Here is a 12,137-nt window from a genome sequence, read left to right on the forward strand (position 1 = left end):
CATCGCTGCAACTCCCTTACGGACTCGGGAGAGGTCGAAGGTCGAGAGCCATTAGTCCTCTGAAACACGACCCTGCCAAGCCGCACTGCTTCTTGACACAACGCTCGCTTAAACCGGAAGCCAGCCGCACCAATGTGTCGGAGGAAACATCGTCCATGTAACAATCGTAACAAAATAACAAAGGGAAAACGAAGCGCACAGTTCTGTCAGGTACAGAAAACAGAAAACAACTACCCACAAACACAGGTGGGAAAAGGCTGCCTAAGTATGATTCCTAATCAGAGACGCCCAAAACAAAGAAATACAAGACATAGAATGCCCATCCCACACCCTGACCTAACAAAATAGAGAAATAAACCGTCTCTCTCAGGTCAGGGCGTGACAGTCCAGCTGGCGACCGAAGTCAGGTTTCCCGGTCGTGGCTTGCTGTGACACAGCCTGGGATCGAACCTGGGTCTGTAGTGACGCTTCAAGCACTGCGATGCAGTACCTTAGACCGCTTCCGCCACTCGGCAGGCCTGGGGTCAGTTCTACTTGATAACGGAGTTTCAGTTTACCTTCTAAACTCAAATGGAACTGACCCTAAAGCTGACTATGATGAATGGCTATCTAGTGAAAGTGGTGAGTATCTGTCACGTCCTGACCAGTAGAGGGTGTAGTTGGGTCAGGACGTGGCAGAAGGGAGTAAGTGTTTTATTGTTTCATTTAATTTTGGCCGTGTGACTTCCAATCAAGCACAGCTGTAGAGGGTTGTGGTTGATTGGGAGTCACACATAAGTTGCCTACGTTTCCGTTGTGGGGTGTGGGTAATTGTGCTTGTCACTGTTGTTGCACCTGACAGGACTGTGTTGGCTGTCAGTTTTGTTGTTTTTGTTAATTGCATAGTGTTCGTAACATTAAAAATGACGAACCCTAACTCCGCCGCATTTTGGTCCACTTCTTCCGAAGACAGCCGTTACAGAATTACCCACCAAACCAGGACCAAGCGGCGGAAGAGGAAGGAGCAGCAGGACTACTGCGTTATGGACAAATGGACATGGGAACAGATCCTGGACGGAGAGGGACCATGGACTAAGGCTGGGGATTATCGCCTCCCGCAGTGGGAGATTGAAGCGGCGAGAGCGGAGAGGCGATACTACGAGGAGAGAGAGCGCAACGAGCGCGAGAGGCAGCCCCAATATTTTTTTGGGGGGGCACACGGGACAGTCGGTGGAGCTGAGGTCGGAACCAGAGCCAGTCGGGATGACATTGGAGGTGAGCGAGGGCTATGAGACAGAGACTGTGACGGGGTTAATGGGAAAATTAGGAGAGAGAGAGATGAGAGAGCTGCTAGTGTGGTGCATAAAGTACGGCATTCGCCCTAATGAGCGTGTCGTGGGTATGATGTCACCTGAGGCAGCTCTCCATACTCGTCCTGAGGTGCGTGCTGGTTGTCTGGTAAAGACTGTGCCTGCGCCCAGAAACAGGCCTCCTCCATGTCTTCCCAGCCCTGCACATCCTGTACCTACGCCCAGAACCAAGCCTCCTGCATGTCTTCCTATCCTGGTCAAGCCCGTGCCTCCTCCACGGACCAGTACTCCAGTGGGTCTCTCTATCCTGGTCAAGCCCGTGTCTCCTCCACGGACCAGTCCTCCAGTGGATCTCCCTATCCTGGTCAAGCCCGTGCCTCCTCCACGGACCAGTACTCCAGTGGGTCTCTCTATCCTGGTCAAGCCCGTGTCTCCTCCACGGACCAGTCCTCCAGTGGATCTCCCTATCCTGGTCAAGCCCGTGTCTCCTCCACGGACCGGTCCTCCAGTGGGTCTCTCCACCCTGGTCTCTCCTGTGCCACCTCCTCAAGCCAGGCCTCCGTTATGTCTCCCCAGCCTGGTGAATCCTGAGTCGGAGCTGCCCGCCAGTCAACAGTCGTCGGAGCTGCCCGCCAGTCAACAGTCGTCAGAGCTGCCCGCCAGTCAACAGTCGTCAGAGCTGCCCGCCAGTCAACAGTCGTCAGAGCTGCCCGCCAGTCAACAGTCGTCAGAGCTGCCCGCCAGTCAACAGTCGTCAGAGCTGCCCGCCAGCCAACAGTCGCCAGAGAGGTCAGACTGCCCTGAACTGCCGGAGTGGCCAGACTGCCCTGAACTGCCGGAGTGGCCAGACTGCCCTGAACTGCCGGAGTGGCCGGACTGCCCTGAACTGCCGGAGTGGCCGGACTGCCCTGAACTGCCGGAGTGGCCGGACTGCCCTGAACTGCCAGAGTGGCCGGACTGCCCTGTTCTGCCGGAGTGGCCGGACTGCCCTGTTCTGCCGGAGTGGCCGGACTGCCCTGTTCTGCCGGAGTGGCCGGACTGCCCTGTTCTGCCGGAGTGGCCGGACTGCCCTGTTCTGCCGGAGTGGCCGGACTGCCCTGTTCTGCCGGAGTGGCCGGACTGCCCTGTTCTGCCGGAGTGGCCGGACTGCCCTGTTCTGCCGGAGTGGCCGGACTGCCCTGTTCTGCCAGAGTGGCCAGACTGCCCGGTTCTGCCAGAGGTGCCCGCCTGCCCTGATCTGCCAGGGGTGCCCGGCCTGTCAGGATCAGCCCGAGTGGTCCTCCTGCCCTCCGGTCCAGCCCGAGTGGTCCTCCTGCCCTCCGGCCCAGCCCGAGTGGCCCGCATGCCTTCCGGCCCAGCCCGAGTGGCCCGCATGCCTTCCGGCCCAGCCCGAGTGGCCCGCATGCCTTCCGGCCCAGCCCGAGTGGCCCGCATGCCTTCCGGCCCAGCCCGAGTGGCCCGCATGCCTTCCGACCCAGCCCGAGTGGTCCGTCTGCCAGGGTCAGCCCGAGTGGCCCGTCTGCCCGGCGCAGCGATCGGCGCCAACAGAGTGGGCGACGCCGAAGGTGGAGCGAGGTCCACGTCCTGCACCTGAGCCACCTCCAGGATAGGTGGGTTGGGGAGGGAGGGTGTAGCACAGTGCCGTCGGTGACGGCAGCCACCCTCCCTTCCCTCCCTTATTGTTTAGGTGTTCCTTTTTGTTGGGGATTTTTTTTGTGTTTTCCTTTTTTTAGGTGCATCCCGGGGTCTGCACCTTGAGGGGGGGGTACTGTCACGTCCTGACCAGTAGAGGGTGTAGTTGGGTCAGGACGTGGCAGAAGGGAGTAAGTGTTTTATTGTTTCATTTAATTTTGGCCGTGTGACTTCCAATCAAGCACAGCTGTAGAGGGTTGTGGTTGATTGGGAGTCACACATAAGTTGCCTACGTTTCCGTTGTGGGGTGTGGGTAATTGTGCTTGTCACTGTTGTTGCACCTGACAGGACTGTGTTGGCTGTCAGTTTTGTTGTTTTTGTTAATTGCATAGTGTTCGTAACATTAAAAATGACGAACCCTAACTCCGCCGCATTTTGGTCCACTTCTTCCGAAGACAGCCGTTACAGTATCAAATAAAAAAATATACTGTTTTCTCACAAGTACAGGATACAGTAGGTGTAAACAGTAGAGTGAAACGCTGACTTGTAAGCTTTTCTTTAAATGCAGTAACTTTACAATAAATGCAACAACTTTACAATAAATTCAGTAACTTTACAATAAATGCAAAAACTTTACAATAAATACAAACACTTTACAATAAATGCAAAACAATTACAATATATATTTTCTTACAATAAATACAGTAACTGCATTTATTATAAAGTGTTTGCATTTATTGTAGAGTTACTGCATTTATTGTAATTATTTTGCATTTATTGTAAAGTGTTTGTATTTATTGTAAACACTTCACAATAAATGCAGTAACTTTACAATAAATGTAATAACTTTATCGTAACTTTACACCCACCTTCTGCCTCGTACTCTTCCGTTCCACTTTCATGAGCATTCCAGTGCTGTTGAAGGAGGAAACAACAGCATTAGTTATAGTGAGTAAACCATCTCATTAAAACACCCAGACATGACAATCTACTTTGTCGTGTGCTAGTCAGCAGTCTTCAAAACACTGCTCTCTCTGTGGGGGGGTAGAAGCAGGCAGGGTTTGTGTGTCCAACCAATAGGAGAGCAGAGCTATTGTGACGGTAGAGGCCCCTCTGATGGTCAAAGGTGAAGCTAGAGATGGTAAACCATAACAGAGAATTAAAGAGAGAGACAGATCCCAAGCTGACAGTTGTCTTACTATCTCTCTCTCTCTCTCTCTCTCTCTCTCTCTCTCTCTCTCTCTCTCTCACCCTCTTTTTTTCACTCTTTTTCTTTATCTATTTTAAGGACAATTCTCCAAGAGAGCCTATATTGACAAAAGAAACGCTACATTTTGACTTGCACAATCTACATCATAGACGTATGTATGCTGCTGTAACAGTATAATTTCTGTCCCTCTCTTCGCCCCAACCCGGGCTCGAACCAGGGACCCTTGCACACATCAACAACTGACACCCCACGAAGCATCGTTACCCATCGCTCCACAAAAGCCGCAGCCCTTGCAACGCAAGGGGAAACCCTACTTCAAGTCTCAGAGCGAGTGACGTCACCCGATTGAAACGCTATTAGCGCGCACCACCGCTAACTAACTAGCCATTTCACATCGGTTACACTGCATCACAAAAAATATAACGTCACTTTTTACAAACTAAAAGAGTCAAATTGGTTGTTATAATAAATATGGTAAATAGCAGAATAATAATCCCCAAGTTCCCATATTTTGTGTTTGTCTGGAGAGTGAGACCAAGAAGGAGGTTACTGTAGCGTAGTGCTCTATTGCCCTTGCAGCCCAGGGACAGTATTCAGGCATCCAAGACATCTATTGCCTGGGAGGGAAACACAGTGAAGGAATGAAGAACAGATGGTTCGCTCTACAACTCTCTATTCTATCACTGGGTATATAGGCATCTGTGAAGGAAGGGTGGAGCTCATTGTTCCTCTGTCAAACCCCTAAAAAAGCCCCTCCCAGATCAGGAAGAGCCCCATGACCCTTCCCCATCTGCTGTGCACCAGGCTGGAGGCTGGGCATTGTTCATCCCAAATGGCACCCAGAGCTCTGGTGAAAACTGGTGCACTATGTAGGATGAAAACTAGTGCACTATGTAGGATGAAAACTAGTGCACTATGTAGGGTGAAAGGTAGTGCACTATGTAGGGTGAAAACTAGTGCACTATGTAGGGTGAAAACTAGTGCACTATGTAGGATGAAAAGTAGTGCACTATGTAGGATGAAAGGTAGTGCACTATGTTGGATGAAAAGTAGTGCACTATGTAGGATGAAAAGTAGTGCACTATGTAGGATGAAAAGTAGTGCACTATGTAGGATGAAAAGTAGTGCACTATGTAGGATGAAAAGTAGTGCACTATGTAGGATGAAAACTAGTGCACTATGTAGGATGAAAAGTAGTGAACTATGTAGGATGAAAAGTAGTGCACTATGTAGGATGAAAAGTAGTGCACTATGTAGGATGAAAACTAGTGCACTATGTAGGATGAAAACTAGTGCACTATGTAGGATGAAAACTAGTGCACTATGTAGGATGAAAACTAGTGCACTATGTAGGATGAAAACTAGTGCACTATGTAGGATGAAAAGTAGTGCACTATGTAGGATGAAAACTAGTGCACTATGTAGGATGAAAACTAGTGCACTATGTAGGATGAAAAGTAGTGCACTATGTAGGATGAAAACTAGTGCACTATGTAGGATGAAAAGTAGTGCACTATGTAGGATAAAAGTAGTGCACTACGTAGGATGAAAAGTAGTGCACTATGTAGGATGAAAACTAGTGCACTATGTAGGATGAAAAGTAGTGCACTATGTAGGATGAAAAGTAGTGCACTATGTAGGATGAAAAGTAGTGCACTATGTAGGATGAAAAGTAGTGCACTATGTAGGATGAAAAGTAGTGAACTATGTAGGATGAAAAGTAGTGCACTATGTAGGATGAAAAGTAGTGCACTATGTAGGATGAAAACTAGTACACTATGTAGGATGAAAAGTAGTGCACTATGTAGGATGAAAACTAGTGCACTATGTAGGATGAAAACTAGTGCACTATGTAGGATGAAAACTAGTGCACTATGTAGGATGAAAAGTAGTGCACTATGTAGGATGAAAAGTAGTGCACTATGTAGGATGAAAAGTAGTGCACTATGTAGGATGAAAAGTAGTGCACTATGTAGGATGAAAACTAGTGCACTATGTAGGATGAAAAGTAGTGCACTATGTAGGATAAAAAGTAGTGCACTACGTAGGATGAAAACTAGTGCACTATGTAGGATGAAAACTAGTGCACTATGTAGGATGAAAAGTAGTGCACTATGTAGGATGAAAAGTAGTGCACTATGTAGGATGAAAAGTAGTGCACTATGTAGGATGAAAAGTAGTGCACTATGTAGGATGAAAAGTAGTGAACTATGTAGGATGAAAAGTAGTGCACTATGTAGGATGAAAAGTAGTGCACTATGTAGGATGAAAAGTAGTGCACTATGTAGGATGAAAACTAGTGCACTATGTAGGATGAAAAGTAGTGCACTATGTAGGATGAAAAGTAGTGCACTATGTAGGATGAAAAGTAGTGCACTATGTAGGATGAAAAGTAGTGCACTATGTAGGATGAAAAGTAGTGCACTATGTAGGGGATTGTGTCCCATTACATTTTACATTACAGTCATTTTAGCAGACACTCTGATCCAGAGTGACTTACAGGAGTAATTGGGGTGAAGTGCCTTGCTCAAGGGCACATCAACAGATTTTTTCCACCTAGTCGGCTCAGGATTCAAACCTTTCTGTTACCGGGCCAACGCTCTTAACCGCCAGACTACCTGCAGCCCTGTGGCGAAACAATCCCGGATCAGTCAGTATCCCGGCACGCTTCGTCCTTCTCAGTGTTTCACAATGTTTGTCACGGATGGAGAAAGGTGAAATAATGAAACAAAGCACAATACTAACCTCCAGCTATACAGAGAGCAGTATGATAATACTAACCTCCAGCTACAGAGAGCAGTATGATAATACTAACCTCCAGCTATACAGAGAGCAGTATGATAATACTAACCTCCAGCTACAGAGAGAGCAGTATGGTAATACTAACCTCCAGCTATAGAGAGAGCAGTATGATAATACTAACCTCCAGCTATAGAGAGAGCAGTATGATAATACTAACCTCCAGCTACAGAGAGGCAGTATGATAATACTAACCTCCAGCTATACAGAGAGAGCAGTATGGTAATACTAACCTCCAGCTACAGAGAGACAGTATGATAATACTAACCTCCAGCTACAGAGAGAGCAGTATGGTAATACTAACCTCCAGCTACAGAGAGAGCAGTATGATAATACTAACCTCCAGCTACAGAGAGAGCAGTATGATAATACTAACCTCCAGCTACAGAGAGCAGTATGATAATACTAACCTCCAGCTATACAGAGAGCAGTATGATAATACTAACCTCCAGCTACAGAGAGCAGTATGATAATACTAACCTCCAGCTACAGAGAGAGCAGTATGATAATACTAACCTCCAGCTACAGAGAGCAGTATGATAATACTAACCTCCAGCTATACAGAGAGCAGTATGATAATACTAACCTCCAGCTACAGAGAGCAGTATGATAATACTAACCTCCAGCTACAGAGAGAGCAGTATGGTAATACTAACCTCCAGCTACAGAGAGAGCAGTATGATAATACTAACCTCCAGCTACAGAGAGAGCAGTATGATAATACTAACCTCCAGCTACAGAGAGCAGTATGATAATACTAACCTCCAGCTACAGAGAGAGCAGTATGATAATACTAACCTCCAGCTACAGAGAGCAGTATGATAATACTAACCTCCAGCTACAGAGAGAGCAGTATGATAATACTAACCTCCAGCTACAGAGAGCAGTATGATAATACTAACCTCCAGCTACAGAGCGCAGTATGATAATACTAACCTCCAGCTACAGAGAGAGCAGTATGATAATACTAACCTCCAGCTACAGAGAGCAGTATGATAATACTAACCTCCAGCTACAGAGAGCAGTATGATAATACTAACCTCCAGCTACAGAGAGAGCAGTATGATAATACTAACCTCCAGCTACAGAGAGAGCAGTATGATAATACTAACCTCCAGCTACAGAGAGCAGTATGATAATACTAACCTCCAGCTACAGAGAGCAGTATGATAATACTAACCTCCAGCTACAGAGAGGCAGTATGATAATACTAACCTCCAGCTACAGAGAGAGCAGTATGATAATACTAACCTCCAGCTACAGAGAGAGCAGTATGGTAATACTAACCTCCAGCTACAGAGAGAGCAGTATGATAATACTAACCTCCAGCTACAGAGAGAGCAGTATGATAATACTAACCTCCAGCTATACAGAGAGCAGTATGATAATACTAACCTCCAGCTACAGAGAGAGCAGTATGATAATACTAACCTCCAGCTACAGAGAGAGCAGTATGATAATACTAACCTCCAGCTACAGAGAGAGCAGTATGATAATACTAACCTCCAGCTACAGAGAGCAGTATGATAATACTAACCTCCAGCTATACAGAGAGCAGTATGATAATACTAACCTCCAGCTACAGAGAGAGCAGTATGATAATACTAACCTCCAGCTACAGAGAGCAGTATGATAATAATAACCTCCAGCTACAGAGAGAGCAGTATGATAATACTAACCTCCAGCTACAGAGAGCAGTATGATAATACTAACCTCCAGCTACAGAGAGAGCAGTATGATAATACTAACCTCCAGCTACAGAGAGAGCAGTATGATAATACTAACCTCCAGCTACAGAGAGCAGTATGATAATACTAACCTCCAGCTACACAGAGAGCAGTATGATAATACTGACCTCCAGCTACAGAGAGAGCAGTATGGTAATACTAACCTCCAGCTACAGAGAGCAGTATGATAATACTAACCTCCAGCTACAGAGAGCAGTATGATAATACTAACCTCCAGCTACAGAGAGCAGTATGATAATACTAACCTCCAGCTACAGAGAGCAGTATGACAATACTAACCTCCAGCTACAGAGAGAGCAGTATGATAATACTAACCTCCAGCTACAAGAGAGCAGTATGATAATACTAACCTCCAGCTACAGAGAGCAGTATGATAATACTAACCTCCAGCTACAGAGAGCAGTATGATAATACTAACCTCCAGCTACAGAGAGAGCAGTATGATAATACTAACCTCCAGCTACAGAGAGAGCAGTATGGTAATACTAACCTCCAGCTACAGAGAGAGCAGTATGATAATACTAACCTCCAGCTACAGAGAGCAGTATGATAATACTAACCTCCAGTTACAGAGAGAGCAGTATGATAATACTGACCTCCAGCTACAGAGAGCAGTATGATAATACTAACCTCCAGCTACAGAGAGACAGTATGATAATACTAACCTCCAGCTACAGAGAGGCAGTATGACAATACTAACCTCCAGCTACAGAGAGAGCAGTATGATAATACTAACCTCCAGCTACAGAGAGAGCAGTATGATAATACTAACCTCCAGCTACAGAGAGCAGTATGATAATACTAACCTCCAGCTACAGAGAGACAGTATGATAATACTAACCTCCAGCTACAGAGAGCAGTATGATAATACTAACCTCCAGCTACAGAGAGAGCAGTATGATAATACTAACCTCCAGCTACAGAGAGCAGTATGATAATACTAACCTCCAGCTACAGAGAGAGCAGTATGATAATACTAACCTCCAGCTACAGAGAGAGCAGTATGATAATACTAACCTCCAGCTACAGAGAGCAGTATGATAATATTAACCTCCAGCTACAGAGAGCAGTATGATAATACTAACCTCCAGCTACAGAGAGCAGTATGGTAATACTAACCTCCAGTTACAGAGAGAGCAGTATGGTAATACTAACCTCCAGCTACAGAGAGAGCAGTATGATAATACTAACCTCCAGCTATAGAGAGAGCAGTATGATAATACTAACCTCCAGCTACAGAGAGCAGTATGATAATACTAACCTCCAGCTACAGAGAGAGCAGTATGATAATACTAACCTCCAGCTACAGAGAGAGCAGTATGATAATACTAACCTCCAGCTACAGAGAGCAGTATGATAATACTAACCTCCAGCTACAGAGAGAGCAGTATGATAATACTGACCTCCAGCTACAGAGAGAGCAGTATGATAATACTAACCTCCAGCTACAGAGAGCAGTATGATAATACTAACCTCCAGCTACAGAGAGAGCAGTATGATAATACTAACCTCCAGCTACAGAGAGAGCAGTATGATAATACTAACCTCCAGCTACAGAGATAGCAGCCTTGGGTCTCTATTAGTTAACCTTTGTTGCCTACTACAAGTAATATTAATGTGTTGTGACATTTTTCACTCTAAAACAAATGCCCCAAGTGTTCATGATGATATAGAGACAGTCTGCAGTCAGCATACCATCATAGATATTTGGGGAATTTGTTTTAGAGTGAAAATCACACCAATGCAGTAAAGGCCTATACAACAGACCAGAGATACACTACATGACCAAAAGTATGTGGACACCTGCTGGTCTAACATCTCATTCCAAAATCCTTGGTATTAATATGGAGTTTGTTCCCCATTTTCCTGCTATAACAGCCTCCACTCTTCTGGGAAGGTTTTCCACTAGATGTTGGAACATTGCTGCAGGGGGACTTGCTTCCATTCAGCCATAAGAGCATTAGTGAGGTCGCGTACTGATGTTTGGCGATTAGGCCTGGCTCGCAGTTGTCGTTCCAGTTCATCCCAAAGGTGTCTGATTGGGTTTGAGGTCAGGGTTCTGTGCAAACCAGTCAAGTTCTTCCACACCAATCTTGACAAACCATTTCTGTATGGGACCTCGCTTTGTGCACCGGAGCATTGTCATACTGAAACAGGAAAGGGCCTTCCCCAAACTGTTGCCACAAAGTCGGAAGCACAGAATTGTCTAGAATGTCATTGTATGCTGTAGCGTTAAGATTTCTCTTCACTGGAACTAAGGGGCCCGGACCATGAAAAACAGCCTCAGACCATTATTATTCCTCCTCCACCAAACTTTACAGTTGGCACTATGCATTGGGGCAGGTAGTGTTCGCCTGGTGTGTTCGCCTGGTGTTCGCCTGTCAGACTGCCAGATGGTGAAGTGTGATTAATCACTCCAGAGAACACGTTTCCACTGCTCCAGAGTCCAATGGTTGACAAGCTTTACACCACTCCAGCTGACACTTGACATTGCGCATGGTGATCTTAGGCTTGTGTGCGGCTGCTCGGCCATGGAAACCCATTTCATGAAGCTCCCAGACTAACAGTTCTCGAGGCAGTTTGGAACTCGGTAGCAACCGAGGACGGACGATTTTTACGCGCTACGCGGTTGATCTTAGATCAAGATCAACCTTGTCATCAAGCAGCTTAAACCAGCACATTCTACAATGCTACCAAGAGATAAGATCATCCCTAGCCTCTGGTCCCAGATCAGTTTGTGCCTTCTAACCAACTCCTACGGTCATTGTCACGCGCCACTGGCAAAACAACAAAAACAGATCTGGGACCAGGTAGATTATAACTAGAAGATCAAGCAGCTTACAGCAGCACATATTCTAACCTTATAACAGGGGGATTTAACCTAATAGGTTCATCATTGTGGGTTGAGTCACTGACGTGATCTTCCTGTCCGGGTTGCCCCCCCCTTGGGTTCGTGCCGTGGGGGGAGATCTTCGTGGGCTATACTCGGCCTTGTCTCAGGATGGTAAGTTGGTGGTAGAAGATATCCCTCTAGTGGTGTGGGGGCTGTGCTTTGGCAAAGTGGGTAAGGTTTATCCTGCCTGTTTGGCCCTGTCCCGGGGTATCGTCGGACGGGGCCACAGTGTCTCCCGACCCCTCCTGTCTCAGTCTCCAGTATTTATGCTGCAATAGTTTATGTGTCGGCGGGCTAGGGTCAGTCTGTTATATCTGGAGTATTTCTCCTGTCTTATCCGGTGTCCTGTGTGAATGTAAGTATGCTCTCTCTAATTCTCTCTCTTTTTTCTCTCTCTCTCTCTTTCTGTCTCTCTCTCTCTTTCTTTCTTTCTCTCTCTCTTCTCTTGGAGGACCTGAGCCCTAGGACCATGCCTCAGGACTAAATCAAATCAAATCAAATCAAATTTATTTATATAGCCCTTCGTACATCAGCTGATATCTCAAAGTGCTGTACAGAAACCCAGC

General features: G+C 46.4%; 1 protein-coding gene across 4 annotated transcripts in view; it reads right to left on the bottom strand.

Annotated features, from left to right (window-relative positions):
- The window catches only part of nin (ninein (GSK3B interacting protein)), a 106,515-nt gene that overhangs the window by 42,340 nt on the left and 52,038 nt on the right, over positions 1-12,137 (bottom strand). For all 4 annotated transcript variants that reach the window (XM_045709715.1, XM_045709681.1, XM_045709790.1 and 1 more), the window contains exon 5: positions 3,791-3,836. In XM_045709715.1, coding sequence (XP_045565671.1) covers positions 3,791-3,836 — 46 coding nt within the window. The remainder of the gene's footprint in view (positions 1-3,790; positions 3,837-12,137) is intronic.

This window comes from Salmo salar, chromosome ssa01 (genome assembly GCF_905237065.1).
Source record: "Salmo salar chromosome ssa01, Ssal_v3.1, whole genome shotgun sequence".
Classification (NCBI taxonomy): domain Eukaryota; kingdom Metazoa; phylum Chordata; class Actinopteri; order Salmoniformes; family Salmonidae; genus Salmo; species Salmo salar.